The sequence below is a fragment of the Amblyomma mixtum genome, chromosome 9 (assembly GCF_055824585.1).
Source record: "Amblyomma mixtum isolate Tamu chromosome 9, ASM5582458v1, whole genome shotgun sequence".
Lineage (NCBI taxonomy): Eukaryota > Metazoa > Arthropoda > Arachnida > Ixodida > Ixodidae > Amblyomma > Amblyomma mixtum.
In genome coordinates this window covers 112,946,518-112,962,773 of record NC_143020.1, presented here as the reverse complement: position 1 = coordinate 112,962,773, position 16,256 = coordinate 112,946,518, and the positions used below count along the sequence as shown (strand labels likewise).

At 45.7% G+C, this 16,256-nt stretch overlaps 1 protein-coding gene across 4 annotated transcripts; it reads right to left on the bottom strand.

The window, feature by feature from the left end:
• Positions 1 to 12,408: 12,408 nt before the first annotated feature.
• On the bottom strand, positions 12,409 to 15,707 carry LOC149330777 (uncharacterized). Of its 4 annotated transcripts, none has more exons than XM_089561434.1 (3): positions 15,490 to 15,707; positions 15,301 to 15,409; positions 12,409 to 13,520 (listed from the first exon to the last, which is right to left on the bottom strand). In XM_089561434.1, exons 1-3 carry the CDS (start codon positions 15,540 to 15,542, stop codon positions 12,441 to 12,443), a joined length of 1,242 nt encoding a protein of 413 aa, XP_089417560.1. In that variant the 5' UTR covers positions 15,543 to 15,707; the 3' UTR covers positions 12,409 to 12,440. The 4 variants fall into 4 exon arrangements, with proteins under 4 accessions (XP_089417560.1, XP_089417558.1, XP_089417557.1 ...); XM_089561432.1 differs by having other exon boundaries at positions 15,301 to 15,396; XM_089561435.1 differs by adding an exon at positions 15,025 to 15,102 and having other exon boundaries at positions 13,394 to 13,520; positions 15,301 to 15,707.
• Positions 15,708 to 16,256: the final 549 nt, after the last annotated feature.

Sequence of the window (16,256 nt, the reverse complement as noted above, 5' to 3'; positions counted from 1 at the left end):
GTTAATGCGAGTTGCAGGAAGTGCACGACGTCTTTCGTGAGTGCGGTAGGGGCGAAGTAGGCAGCTACTACCAGCAAGCCGTTGGGCAACTTTGCGGCGCACAGTTCGCCAACTTCATGTGACGTGCCAAACATTTCGACTGGTATTGCAGAGAGACCTGTGCGCAAGTAGATAGCGACTCCCGCCGCTCTGTTGTGGTCTCTGCGAGCACCACAGCAGTATAGGAAATCTATGATTTCGAGAGGCTCTTCGGGATCCATCCAGGTTTCAGCAAAGCAAAGTACAGAGGAATGGCGCAGAATGTGATCGTGGTGTACGTCCTTGGCATGTGCGGCAAGGGAGCGTACGTTAAGAATGTGGTTGTGAATGATGAATCAAGTGCTGCCAGCGAATGACGCGTCCATTGGCTGTCTGCGTGTGTTACTGATGTGTGGTTAACATGTTAAGCTTCGCCTGTAAGAGTGGAACGCGACAGCGTCTTGCAACGCTGCCAGGGAGTCCACAGAACGCCATCGCCAATTCAGCTGTACGCCTTGCTGGACGGTAAATTTATTTTTTGAGGAAAGGAAATGTATCTCTCTCGCATATCTGGGTGCACCTCGCCGTAAGGGAAAGGGGGAAGATGGGAGTGAACGAAGACGCCGTATTAGCTAGACGCGCCTTTGTTCATTCCAAACCATTCAGCTGGCATTACGGAGTGGCTAGCGTGCTCGTATCGCACTCCGGAGACCCTGGTTCGATTCCCCAACTCGACCAATTTCGTTCTCGGTTTTATTGATTTATGCGGTCTAACTAGAAAGGTTAATTAGGCTATTTCATATTTATATTATTGCATTTCTATCCATCGTGTTCTGTCATTAACCTGTCAATTGTTGGAACTGTCTAGGATGTTCGACACAACGTATATGAAACGAGCAACGTCTTACTGAGTGGAGAAGTGCGTGGTGGTGGAGGGAACGCGGCTTCGTACTTATCTGTTTTTTTAGCAGCGTCTCCTTCCGCGGACGCTGTTGTCGCTGCGGCGCGCGTCTTTCTTTTCTTTTCTTCTGACCTCTTCATTCTCCTCTATATTAATTAGGCTAATTGATTAATTAAGCAATTAACTAAACTCAGTCCAACTTAGTTGCAGCATCACTATACGATCCCTTTGATTGGTTGCATGGTTACTAGCCAAAGTACAATTGGCCCCATTTGAAATTCGCGCACTGTGACGTCACGAGCATTTCGACCAATTGAAAAGCGTGGCATTGGGGGCGGAGCTGGTTACGAGGCCGACGCCGACGCGAAACCCAGGAACGGACGCCAAAGAGCTGCGCTCTAAAAACTCCATGCCTGAAAGCGTATAGTGCGCGGTCGGCGAGATTTTGAGGCTGTCGCGACTCGGCAATGGAGTTCTCACTACCCGGCTGCTTTGTTTCACGCTGCTAGTCGTGTGTACGACTTGGAGGAGGCGGACGTGGTCTCTTAAGTGGGCATTTTATCGGTTCAGTCGCTTATGCTGTCAAACGCGATACGCAAAGTTCACTTGCGTGTTTCCTTCAAAAATAAGCTCCGTCGAAGGAAGTGGGCCGACACCGTGCTCCCGGAGTACTCCCACTACGCATCGTCGCACCTAGGGCGTGGCGTATTTATTTGTCCGGGTTGCAAAAATTTCGCCCGCACAACCTACGGTCTTATTTGGTCTCAAGCACAGGCCACAGGGCAGCTCATGATAGTCAGCGTTTTCCGATAAAAGATTTAACATCGAAATTTGCGTGGATTGACTGGAATCCACGAGAAACTGCAGTCGTCTGCGCAGCTATAGTGAACTATATGCGCAGCGAATTTTCGGCGAGGCGAGCGCTGCGCCATCTGGCGAACGGCGAGGCAACCAATGTGCCTGCTTGGAGCTGGGGCAGGACTTGCAGTGCCCCAGATGGCGCAACCTGTCAAACCTGCTGCTCTGCTCGCCCCAGCGAAAATGCTGCGCGCAGACGACTGCAGTTATTCACCGATTCCGGACAGCCCAGGCAAGTTCGAATGTTAAATTACTTATTAAAAAACACAGACTATCATAAGCTAACTTGTAGTCCGTGGTAGAGGCGAAATAGTTAAGTAGTCTGTGCAGAAGAATATTTTACAATCCGGACAGATAAATACGGAACACCCTATTGTCCGACTGACGCTCCGAAGTTGCACTTTCGAAAGATAAACGACATACACCAAGCAACCTAACCCTGTAACCCTGTGATGCCTGTATTCATAAAAGCTTGGCATGAAAAAAAAATCTCTGCCTCTCCCGTAAACGAGAGTAGAGTAATACCCCTGTTACACGGGCGTTTTCAACGGCAGTTCAGTTGACCGTCAGTTGAACTGAACGGCAGTTAGCAGTGTTACACGGCAGCGCTAACTGCCGTTCAAATCTCAACGGCAGTTGAGTTCGACTGAGATCGGGGGTCCCAGTTGAACGGCCAACTGACAAGATGGCGTCCAACGGATAAAAAAAATTACCGTCGTGGATTGTCTTGGCTCAGTGTATTGCGGCAAACTAAGAAAACACTCCAAATAAAACTGGAGACGCATTAAACACAGGTTGACATAGCGCGTGCGTCGAGCAGTCGAATTGAGAAAACACAAAAAAAAAACGACGACGACCAGCGAACCGACCCACATCGGATAGTCTTGGCTACGAACCGACATCGTCACGCAAATTTTTGCCCAAAAGCAAAAAAAAAAGGCACAAAATTTGTCGCTATAGGAAAGAATATGTACAAGACGATCATTTAGTACACACACAAAAATGTACACGCTGTTTTTCTTTACTTTCATTTCGCTCTAGAGGCGACGTCACGTGGTTAGTGAGCTAACTGAACTGAACGCGAAGTGCTCGTGTAACAGCAAGCGAATCCAGTTGAAATCAACGACAGTTGAAGTACTCAACTGAGGGGTAACTGAACTGCCGTTGAAAGCGCCCGTGTAACACGGGTATAAGCATGAAATTTTTACGGGCCTAATGTCATCTCGGTGGACACCCGAACCGCACCGTACAGGAAGGGAGGAACGCCACCACCCGTTCAGCGCGATGCCTTGCCATTTGAACGCAAGGTTTTTTGAGGAAAGGAAATGGCGCAGTAATTCTCTGCCATCTCGGTGGACACCCGAACCGCACCGTAAAGGAAGGGAGGAACGCCACCACCCGTTGCGCGCGATGCCTTGCCCTTTGAACGCAGCGCTTCTCCCCCCCGGGCCCCTGTGCGCCTGCGCGGCTTTGCTTCGATGCGCGAAGCCCCTAAGAGATCACGTATGTCAACGAAGTGTAACGTGGCATTTATGTGCTTTTTGCACGCGTTATTAGAAATCGGAAATTATAATTCCGTGCATTATCAAACCCACAGCTCCACTGATATCTTGATAAACATTGAGAAGGCACTGGCAGCAGTTATTTTTTGTCTCGTTTGGAGACCAACCGGCGCTTGCATGCCGGTCGCGTAGGAGGGCTTAGAGAGTCTCGTTAAATCTCGTTAAGTCTCGTACGGTGCCCGGATGTTCTCGTTTCAGAGCCCGGATGACTGGAATTCAGTGCCCGGATGAGTGGATTTCAGTGCCCGGATGACTGGATTTCAGTGCCCGGATGATGGCTCTCGGTCTCGGCGTGACGTCACCACACTGCCGACAACGGGAGGTAAAAGCATTTCATGCTTAAAAATAGCTTATGGTTAAGCCTAGGATGCGAAGCATAGGCCGCCGGTGGAGGCTGCGCGTCCGCAAGCGAGCGCACGAGTTGAGCCCAAGCTTTCACAGCTGTTGTGACGTCATATCACGTGGTGCGCCAATGTAGGTCAAGTGGTAGCTACGTGGCCGCGCGCGGCGCAGCAAGGATGAGCTCGGTTGTGCGGCTATAGTATGCTTCGCATAAAAAATGTTGCCGCCGTCGCACCCCTCAGGAGGGGCGCTTTGATGGCATTGATGCATTATACCTGCCGAGCGAGCCAATAAACCTCAATTGTCAAACCCTTTTCCATACTCTTGCCAAATGATAGTACAAAGTGAAAGCTATGTGCAGAAAAAATGTATCAAAAAGGCGCGTACATAAATGCATATTACTCTATACAAAACTAGAGCAGGGGACACACACATTCTATGCTTTAACAAAATGTACATGAATGCATTACTCTATACAAAACTAGAGCAGGGGATACACACATTCTATGCTTTGAAAAAATAAATCTTGCTACCACCTGTAAACACAAGATGTCCTGCTGCTGCAAGATAGAAGCCAAGGCCACGTATGCACAGGTAAGAAACCAATGAGCCCTGTGATAAAATATGCAAAAAAGTACAGACATGATCAAAGCAATGACGTACATGCACCTGGTTATATTCATCTTAATTGCTTGAAATGCTGCAGAATGCTTCACTATAGCTGTGATGGCACAGAGGCTAGAGCATTCAGCTGCTTTGCATGAGTTGCAAGAGTTATCCCAGCTGTAGCATCCATAAGTTTCTGGTAACAAAATGCAAAAATGTCCATGTATGTGCTATATAGTAATGTTAGAGACCCCAGATGGGTGACATCAATCTGTGAGAGGTGCACAGTGGGACACAGCTGTGACACGGCTTCAGGACATGAATTGCCTTCCACCTATTACTACCTGGATTGCCAACAAAAATGCATTTTTTATTTGAGTGGCTGCTTAAGAAACCTACCATTGGCAAGGCAACATAGCATCCAGGAAAATATGGAGGTGCTGATCGCAGTTGCCATGAAGGCATGGAAAGTTACCCAATAAAGTGTAATGCATAGTTCAAAACCTTTGTCTTGGTAGAGCAGCCTGAGACAGCCCCATAAACATGCAGAACTGCCATGGGCCAGTAAGTTGTATAACCAGTTCAAAGGTGGACCAGTTCACCTATTGGAGCAATATGCATATTAGTGTTGATTATCAAAAACCTTTTGTTTTTTATTGGAAATTTTGCCAGGTAGTCGGACCGGTAGGCACTGCCACCAGTTTTCAGATTTATACAACGCGACGATTCACCATTATTTCAGCAAGCCGCTGGACTGCCATATTGAAAAACAGCGCAAAAGACGAAAGACGAGAAGAGGCGGGACAAACACAGCGCTGACTAACAACTGAGTTTGTCTGTAACAGCTGTGCTTGCAACAGCTGTGTTTGTCTTGCCTCTTCTCGTTTGTCGTCTTTTGTGCTGTTTTTCAATATGGCAATTCATAACCAACTCGCACAGCTTTCCATACTACAAACCACTGGACACGCTTTATCATGCTTTGTTGCCTCTACACTGGCCATTAAAGTTGATGTGCAGGCATGTTAACGCCCAGGTTTCAGTGGCGCAGTCACAAGTCCAACCTGCTAAACCAGTTCCTGTTTACGCCTTTCAGTGTTTGTGTCAAAGCTTGCACCATCCAATGTCGTTGAGTCATTGTCGATCCAACACTACAGACCAGAATGGTTGGTTGGTTGGTTTATGGGGTTTAACGTTCCAAAGCAACTAAGGCTATGAGAGACGCCATAGTGGAGGGCCCCGGAAATTTCGACCACCTGGGGGTTCTTTAACGTGCACTGACATCGCACAGTACACGGGCCTCTAGAATTTCTCCTCCAAGAAATTCAACCGCCGCAGCCGGGATCGAATCCGCGTATTTTGGGTCAGCAGCCAAGCGCCATAACCACTGAGCCTTCATCATTGAGTGTATCAATGTCATGTTGACAAGGGTGTCAAGTCTATGTGAGCGCGTAACTATAAGAAAGCGCAAGTCTTGATTCCATGAGGCAGAGTATTTTTATTACATGACAAATTAGGCCAGTTCCTAGTCACACTTCGCTCTCAAGAGCCCAAATGCCCAAGAGTAGAGTTGACTCCTCAGGTGTCTCCAGAATTTAGCATTGTTTGTACTGATAACCAATTCTTCAACAAGACCGCATATTTACACCAACACCACAAAAGCATTTACGAGTTAAATGTACAACGGGTTTGTACATTGATTTCCTGTGCAGAATGATCACACAGTGTAGCACAAGAAGGTTTGCTTGAATTCCATCTTAGTAGAAAGAGGAGAGCGGTGCAAACAAGAAGACTAGTAGGAGAGAGCCTGAGATCAAGAAATCACATGAAACACCTTCAGACATGCCTTTGCGTACAGACCTAAGAAGCTTCTTTTGGTGATCTTAATTGTCAATGCATTTCTGATACCACTCGACCATCGGACAGGCCAGCTTTGCCTTACGCTGAGGCATTAGGCTCATTTAGATTCATTTCGGAAATCAACATTGCCAGAATACACAAGCCTCCTACAGCTGGCTGAAGTGTATCTAAATAAAGCCACATCATTCAGTCATTAACACCGCGCACCCATACTCGTGGCCAGCACTGCGAACAAGTCTGCTAATTGTAAGCACTGACTAAAATAAAGCAGGCTGATTGCTTAATGCATACTTCGTATAATACAGCATGCTACATTGCAAAATATATTGAAAGCCTTGAATAATTGACTTATATGAGTGCAATCACTGGGGCAGCTGCATACACGTCTGCACTAGCCTAGGCATTTGCCATGCCCTTGAAAATTAGATGCAGAACTGTAGTGGCTACTAATGACGGGGCACACTGGAGTGAGTGGATGAGTCATGGTCATTTATAGCACTACCAACCCCAAAGAACCTGCCAAATGCGCTACACCCCATTCTTATTCTATTTATTCTGCTCTCGTGATTCGTATTTGCGGTCACTACATGCCCTAAGTAGATGCATTCCTTTACTACTTCCAACACCTTGCTACGAACTGTAAACTGATGTTCGCTGCCAAGACTGCTGAACATTACTTTGGTTTTCTGCATGTTAATTTTTAGACCCACCATACTGCTCTGCCTGTAACTTACTGATCATGCTTTGCAAAAGTTCATCTCCTGAGTGACCTAGCAAGGCAATGTCATCAGCGAACCGCCGATTACTAAGGTATTCTCCATTAACCTTTATTCCCAACTGTTCCCAATCCGCAATAACTTTTTGCTCCTTGTATACAAACCTACATGCCTGTATTTCGTGTTTTGCTTTATAGACTGTGTTGCCATACATAATCGCATCAACCTGTGCTGTAAACAACCAAAGTTTTGCGAGGACCTAATGTTCCTTTTTAGACGGATTGCATACAGCTGGAGAATAATTTCAGCAAAACGCAGATTTACAGTGCAGAAAAAACATGGTTGCGAAACCAGCACATTGTTAAGACCTACAGCTACAAGTGGAAAGTGCAGCATTAACTCTGCAATAGCGGGTTCTTCTAATGGCTGTTTGCTGAAAGGGCTGCATGCAAAGCATAACCTTCCTAATCCTTTGCTTGAGTTTCTCTTTTTATTTTCTGGTTGCCTGGAAATCTGCAAGACCTTGGGAAAGAGGAAGAATAGAGGCCTGCAACATCTCTTTGCAAAATTTAGAGCGCGTGTAATATTCTTACACTGTGACTTTAGCTGAATCTGCAAAATATTGAGCTCGAAAAAAGCAATTCCTTTACAGTATTTTTGAAAACAATAGAGGAAAACGAGCAAATCTTCAAGCGACAAGAGGCAACCTGTCACACTGAATAGGTCACAAAAAAAATGTTAACCAAGAAAAACTTTGTAATGTTATAATGTTGCTGCATGCATGACACAGCTTCTATTTGTTCAGGTTGTCAAACAGCACGCCAATTTCGTCCAGCGATATCTTAATAATGTTAAAGGAAACAGAAATGTCCAGCTTGTCTCAACAGCAAGCTTTGAACTCGGGAACACTGATACAAGGACTTAGAATCATAAGTTTTAGAAATACAGTCTGAACTCGTTCTAACGAAACAGTTTATAATGAAATAATGGGTATAACGAAGGACTGACGATTCCCCTTGGAAGCTCGGTCAACATGGGCTAGAACGAAGCTACGGCTATACCGAAGCAATCTCCAGGCCCTTTCAACTTCGTTGTAACAAGGTTCAACTGTACTTGCTGTCACAAAAGTTAGGTACAAAGTAACTTTTACAACAGCATCGTAGCACTAGAAATGGCAAGGGAGTACATCTATGTGCACCAGGCATCAGCTGCTGATCTGGGTAGCAAGGGTGAAATAATTAGGAAAATAGGGATAAAAAAATAAGTACTCTCGGGCCATGGATAGTAGCCTACCAGTATCTTTCAGATAAAAAATGTATGATAGTTGTACCTTGCTAGTACTTATCAAGAGGGCAGAGGATAACAGAAAGGCTTGAAATTAAGTTGAGCTCAGCATAAGGAGCTGCAGAAAGGAAAAACAACAGGCGTAATGCTAAGCAACAGAAAGACAGCAGAATGAGTCAGGGAAGAAACGCGAGTTTATGATATCTGAGCTGAAATGAAGAAATGGGAATAGGCAGGGAATCCTGCGAAGACAACCAATGGTTCCTTACAATAATGGTATGGGTTGAAGAGAAAACAAATGTAGAATAAGTCGGCAGGTAGTTAGGTGGGCAAAAGTGATAATGAAGTTGGTGGGATAACGTGGCCACATTAGTACAGGAATAGCTTACTTAGAACTCAGTAGGAGAGGCCTTATCCTGCTGTGGATAGTTATGCAGATGATGATGATGGACCTCTCTTAACAATGCCCGCCCAGTGGGGTCGAAACATCTTTTTTGTTTTAACGACTGACCGGCGCTCAATACTTTTTCACCATATACAAAAGGCAGGCATGTACTTAGCTACATGATTAAGCAGACAGACGAGAACTAGGCGTGGGATTCCTAATGATCAGAGATATAGCTGGCAACATAAGGGGGTCTGCTACAAGCGGCCAAGCTAACATTTTTGGATTTGTACAAAGCAACTCAAGCACTCTTGTACTCTGAAACCACAGTAGAGTAGGTCTCCCATCATTGTTCCACATTTGACAACTTCGACAAGCAAAACAAACACTTTTCCCTGCTATACGACCTCTTTGATTCTTTGGTGCTTTTGGGTACGCTGACATGTCTGGGAGCAAAAGACGCATTTATTCCTGCAGAAATTGAATTTTAAAATCTTCCCGCCAGTCAATTCAAACTCAATAAGTTTTCACTGAAAATGCAAGTTGCTACTGCTTTCAAGCGAATGGCAGTGAAATGCAGCCTCAGAGATCCAGCACAAAAATCGGTGGCAATAGAGACTGCGAAATCAGCCAGTGATGCAACACCTTTACTTCCTTTTTTGGCCTTTTCTGGCTTATCAAAGCTCCATTTTTGGTAAGAGTGATTTCTTCATGATTAGAAAGCAGTAATCTATTGATACAGGCCAACTTGATTTTCTTCTCACTGTCCCTTTAAAAGATTATTAAACTTTGTGATAGCACAAATGCAAAATGCATTGAACATGTACATCAATGAAACATTCAGCAGTAGCCTTAAACAGTTGCCAGTACCTATTAACAGAACGTTGTGAAAACATTAGTAAGTGATCACTAAGAAAAAAGAGCTGTTCACGATTGATGGTGTTGGTCAGCCTGTTTATAATGTCTAACGTGCTTAATCTCATGAGCTGAGTAAAATAAGAATTTTTAGATGAAAATGAAGATGGAACACTCACAATAAAAGCGAGCAGATCCGTGATGTAGGGAACAACAACTGGCATGTTAGTACAAGATTTACACACTGGATGTGGAGGATGCAGTTCGAGTTGGCTTAATGACTAGCTATGATAGGCCGAAATCCATATAGGTCACCAAAAAGTTGTTACACTCGAATAAAAAGAGGCTGAGTGGAGGGAGGTATGATCTCTCCAGTACTCCTGACAACACGGCAAAAAGTTAATGAATACCTTGGCAAAACTCGGTTTGCCGGTGACATCGTCTTTCTAAGTAAATCAGCATGATCAATGCTTAGACAGGAAAAGGATAACAATGGGTCTAAAAATTAATGTGCAGAAAACTAAGGCAATGTTCGTTATGTTCAACCGTCCCGAAAACAGACAGAAGTTTACAATAGGCCGCAAAGCATAAGAGAGAAGGGAATATATCTACTTAGGGTAGGCAGTGACTCCAGAACCAAACCACGGGAGGAAAATAACTAGGAGACTAAGAATGCGGTAGAGCGCATTTGACAGGTCATGAACAGCAATTTACCAATATCACTCCCATCCACCTAGGGAGGAGAAATGTGGAAGGCAACAAAAGGTGTTGAACTTATTGAGGACAAAGCAGTGAGCATCAAAAAGTAAAACCCCAGTCGTAACATTAAAAGACAGGCAGAGAGCAGAATGGATCGGGGAACAAAAGCACAATAACGATATCCTCGTCGAAATTAAGAATTTCGCAACGCAGGACACGTAATGTGAAGGCAAGATAATAAATGATCGTTATGGGTAACAGAGTGGATTCCAAGAGAAGACAAGCATAGCAGAGGGAAACAGAAAGTCAGATGGACAGATGAGGTTAGAAGTCTGTGTGCTGCTGTGTTAGCCGCAGCTGACACAGGATAAGGTTAATTAGATATGGAGAGGCCTCTGCCCTGCAGTGGGTGTAGTTAGGCTGAAAATGATGCCTAATTTAAAACTGATCCTCCCCCCCACAATACAACCAACTTTCAGTGTAGGGAGTGCCTTACTGGCGATCACAGGGCACCTTTGGACACTGGAGCAGATGTACGAGTCAACTGAAGCAGGATTGTTGTCCACTCTTGATATACCAGGTTTCAGGCTCTATCATTCCATGACAACGCATGGAATAGACTTTTCGGTTGCACTGCAATAAGAGGTGTCTTGCTCACGTCCTCTGTGAAGTTGGCCCGAAGCAACCACGTCTGGAACATGTCCCTATGGGTTCACAGAGAAGTCTGTTACCCACAGAGTTATCACCCACGGAGTTATCACATTGTTATCGCTGGTGCTCTCTCCAAGACAGTAGACACATAAGGCCGGCTTTTCATACGTTGTATGCCGTCAAGATTGCTGCTTCATGCACCCTGTCCACTCTTCGATATTCTGCTGCCGATGGGTTATTGAAACTTCAGTGTCAGTGGGGAAGCTTTTACTGCCTATTTCTCTGACAGATGCTGGGTGCACTGAACCCACTTTTGTTCCCGCTTGGGCATGTTGGCTAGACATTATCGGTTCAGTGCATACGATGGGGATGAAAACAGACACAGACACAACACTGAAAACACACACAGAAGAAAACATACGTTTAAGAAAACGCACATGTGTGTGTTGTCTTCCGTTCTTGAGACTGTCCACCACTGTATTTAAACAGAGGCAGAGCCTCAATAAACGCTAGTTGTAAGTTCAGCGTTGTCTGTGTCTCTTCTCTTCCTCGTCGTATGCACTGATCCGATAAACGCTTCTTGCTCCTAGAGTCTGTCTAGCACACATCTCATCAAGCAGGCACTCAGTGACATCTTGGCTACGACTTTCCAAGCCCCAAAGGACGAGCTCAAGTCGCGTTGCACCGCTTCATTCGGGACACCTGCATGGGAATTCCTTTGTAACCCTGTGCACGTGGACTCGGCAACTGTCTCACTGTAGGAGTCATGGATGCTGTATAAACAAGGTGCATGTGCAGCGAGCTTGGTGGACTAAGTCCAGTGGCAAGAAATGGCACTCATTTTTACTAGACGAGGACGATGCTTTCTTTTTGAAACTTTTATTTATGATTTTGCAGTTGGAGATTCAAAACACAGTTGCGTAATCAAAAATGTACCCTGTTAAGAAATATTGCAAATGACAATGGCAGCCTCAGTTTGTGTGAGCCGCGACTGAAAAGGCAGTGGACGATGGCAATGGCAATGGACAAAAAGTTACGCTACTGTCCAGCAAAGCGGAAAGTTGGGCAAGTTGGATAACGTTCATGACGTAAAAAATAGCGCACAGGGAACACAAGGGACGGAAAGTAAACAACGCAGACAAGCGCTAACTCGCAACTGAGGTTTATTGCTGACGCGCGCAATATAAGGTAGTCACTTTAAAAACATAAAACAAAAACAACCACAAACAGTCCCTCCTCGAAAGACCAAGTCAGAGGAAAAAATTGAAATTGAAGCATCAGGCGCCACTCATCAGCGTGTACGCGAGATAATGGGAGGCATACCATATTAGGAAATGTCGGAATCCGTGTATCAGTGAGCCCTCTGTTAACTTGGCAGACTGTGAAATCGATTTTTTAGCCTCAGCGTTGCATTGAATTCCTTTTTTGATAACGGTTTTTTAACTGATCTTCCACAGCGATGAGTGGCGCCTGATGCTTCAATTTCAATTTTTTCCTCTGACTTGGTCTTTCGAGGAGGGACTGTTTGTGGTTGTTTTTGTTTTACGTTTTTAAAGTGACTACCTTATATTGCGCGCGTCAGCAATAAACCTCAGTTGCGAGTTAGCGCTTGTCTGCGTCGTTTACTTTCCGTCCCTTGTGCTCCCTGTGCGCTATTTTTTACATCATTTACGCTACTGTCACACAAATATTGGCCCCCACCTTCATTAATCTTCGTCTGACAGCAGTTGGAACCTTACTCTAAGCTGATCGTCTAGCACGTAGCCGGCACTAATGAGACTTTCCAGTTGAAGCGATTTACAAAGAAGCCAGTAGTTGGAGCTTTTTGACCCTACGGGCCTTTGGCAACATTTAAAAGAACGAGATGTTCTGCCTTTAAGCGTGCGTTTCACATTTCGTTTGGGATGAATGACACTCAGATTGATCATGTGCTCAAATGGCCAAGGAACGTCATCATCCATGTCACCCTTCAGCAGACGGAACCTTGCATGCAGTTTCATTGTTTCGCCATCCCATCGGAGTTCCACTCCAGGTGATATATAATAGCCCCTTATGTATACAGGCTTGCTGCTGTAGACAGCCGATCCTTTCTCAGTGGCAATGTTCTTAAGAGATGTCACATTTTTTACAAAAAAGACGCAGGATCTTACACCTAGTTCAGCAAGCTGTATAGCATATGTGATAAGCTCTAGTCCTTCTAGAGTCTTTTCATTTGCTTCAGCATTGGCAGCTTTCATGGAAGCTGCAATCTTTGACAGACTGGTACGGTTCTCCTTCGTCACACTCACCACTTCATCTTTTAACGTACGTTCTAATCTGTTTAAACTCCTGGAAACAGCCTGAAATGAGAAAGCACGCGTGCTTTTTTTCAACATGGCGCGATTTTCTGTTCTTGCAGCTGCCAGCTTTTGCATCAGAGTTTGCTGAGAAGTGTTCATGTGGTGAGACATTTCGTTCAGCCTGTCAGAATGTGCGGCGATGCCAGAAGCCACATGTCCCAAGCATGCCTCAATCTTACGGGCTTGCTCTTCAAATGCCTCTCTGAAAGAGGTCACCATTGTTGCCTCATCCTCGAAGCTCGATTGTCTATCACATTTGGATTCTGGAGGTGTTTCAGAGGGGTGGCAGTTCAATCTGCGGTGCGAACACACGTCGCTGCAGGAAACGGTGGCCGAGCAGTTGGGACAGCATATTGAGTGGTGTGCGCATTCAAGCCTGAAGTGCCGGGCGATTCCCGAAGCAGATGTCACAGCCTTGCAGCCATGTTCTGCATTCCAGCAAGTGACCTGAACGGAAAAAAGAAAACGGGTCGCATCACCAACTGTGGCACCGCTCAGAAAGACATACTAACACTCCTGGCTGACTCGCTAGCTTACTTGAGCTCAAATTTCGTGGCATCTTGGTTGGCTTGCTTGTTGCTGCTTTTAAAGTAAGACTGAGGAGAACTCCATCCAATTTTTTTTGTTGGTAAAAATGGCTAGCTTACTGCTAAAACATAAATACCCCCGAAAGCAGAAGGTTTGACAGCCGTCGCCGTAGCTCAGCGGTAGAGCACCGGACGCGTAATTCGGAGGTCGTGGGTTCGGATCCCACCGGCGGCAGGTGGTTGTTTTTTCTTCTGCTTTTCTAATCAATTAGCTTTAAGCGATGACATATTCAGTAATATTCTAAATTGATCAACACCACAAAATAAATAAATTAATTAAAAAAATCTCCTGTGCCCCTTGGTTTCTGTGGCTGTTGGCTTCTGTCATATTTACAACGAGCCCCTCATTCCCCTTCCTTGTTTGCTTAATCAAGAAGAGATAAGTTATGCCTGAGCACATTTGGCGGTGAACACTTGGTGAGCACTGTAGGTGTGAAGAGACAGTTGCACACCTACTTTGTCACTGCCCCCCCCCCCCCCCCCCCCTTTTGCAGTCTAAGTTGCATTGGAAGCAGCACCCCACGACTTGGACTCGCGTCCCAGAACAAAATTCTGTGCCCTTGGCTACGACTCTCACCTGCTTGGAAAGCTATTGGGCACCACTCAAATATTTCAGACATGCAAGACTGAACATCAAACTGTAGGCTCACTTTAGGCATCCTGTGCTGTTACAGACTAACAGGCCACATTGACACGTACGATCCGTGATGATGTTGTCCTCAGGCTTGATGGCACATGATGTAACAATAGCGCAAAAGGAACACGCGGGACAGAAAGGGAACGACGCAGACAATGACTAAGTCTGCGTCGTTCCCTTTCCGTCCCTCGTGTTCCTTTTGAGCTATCTTTTCATCATGAATGTCATCCAACTTGCCCAACTTTCGGCAATTTTTGGCTTTGCTTAATGTTAATGGCACATAACCACAGCGAGGGATTGGCAAGGGTGCATAGCGGATACAAACACACATGTACTCATGTATAATCCATGCTGCGAACTGCCCTGAACACTCTTCTCTTTTGCTACCCCACCAAAAATTGCCAGCTAAACCTTTCCCTTTACTCTGTCTTTTTTTTTCATTTGGACAAATTGATTTTGCTGCACGTATTTTTTTTCTTTATGAGTAGAACACATTTTCCATTCCTTTGATCGCTGTACTTGTATGCCAGCACTTTGTTCTGCGATCCGTTCCCTGCTGTCCTCATTGCACTGTTGAATATTAAGAAGCGAATGCGGTACAGTACTGGATTATGCGCAGCTATGCAATTGGCTGTCATAGCATTTCGGTTGCCCCTTTGTTTCACAGGCACCTTTTTCATAACGCAGAACGCTGCCGGAAAGAAGATCCAGAAGCACAGCGCCTCACCTCCGCGCATGCATGGAACCGGTTCTTCTAGCACACTCCTCAGGTGCTGGCTTGTTTGTTTTCGCCCGCCACACTGACCTTATGCAAGGTGAATAAAACAAAAAATACAAGGCCATACAGAAAACCAAACCAACCAAACTAAACCAAAGTGGGAAAGCAACCGTTGTTAGTGCTTGACAATCAACGGCAGCGATTGACAAGACAAAAGCAAGCAGTTTTATTTTGTAAAGCGAAAAAAAACAAAATGGAAGATTGATGCTCTTTCTTTTAGCTTACCTCTCTTTTCAGCAGTTCGTCCACAGGGAATTCCTTCCAGTCGACGTCCTCATCCCGGCACTGGAGGCCGTCCAGGGGGCAGACACGCGAGCCGTCCTGCGCGCTCTGCCTGTAGCACGAGTCGCACAGCACGTGTAGGCACGGCAGCAACGCGGTATTTCTGCGCACCAGACCGCAGGCGCTGCATACCTTGTTCTGCGGAACAGACTTGACGAAGCGCAGTGGCTTCCAGTCAAGTTCATCGGAGAAGCCGACCAGTGTGTAGCACTGCGGGCTTTGCGGCGGCATCGTTTGTAGCGTCGGGTTCACCATTCACCTTTGTCTGATGGCACTGAGCGCAACCGGACCAGTGACAACGCGCGGGCGGCAGGCAGGCGAAATGACGCGAAATCGCCAAATCTCGCGCCTTTCCCGACGAACGTGACGTAATAAACTTGATCTTTTTTTTTGTCGTTGCTTGTTTCGCTGATAGTTATTGAGGAGCGCTTCTGTCTGTCTGGATTTTAGATTTTAAACGGGCTTAAATAACTAAGAGAAGGCGATTTGATTGGTGGCTAAAATCAAGACAACAATGAAATTTCATATGCCATGGGCTAGGTGGCGCGAGCTGCCGCCCCTCTGATCGTTACTAGGTGGCTGGATGCCGCATTCCCGCTTTCCGAGATGAGCGCGAGTGAAGCCACCGGAAGTTGGATGGCTTGTCCCAGAAGTCAAGTGTCAGCTGTGTATTTCAATGCAAAAAGTCGCGTCTTTCGCCCTTTCGTTCTCAGTTTTTTGCGTTGTTCTCATGTAATGTCTGCTGTTATATGAAAGGAACAAGCAAGCTAAAAGCGAGAAATGCAATCATTTTGTGCAGAACCCTGTCATTTCAGAGAAACCGAAGAAAACAGGGATGCAGGTCTCACCGAGCGTAAAGGAGAAGTAGTGGAATGACAATGAGGTTTGGTCATCTTACA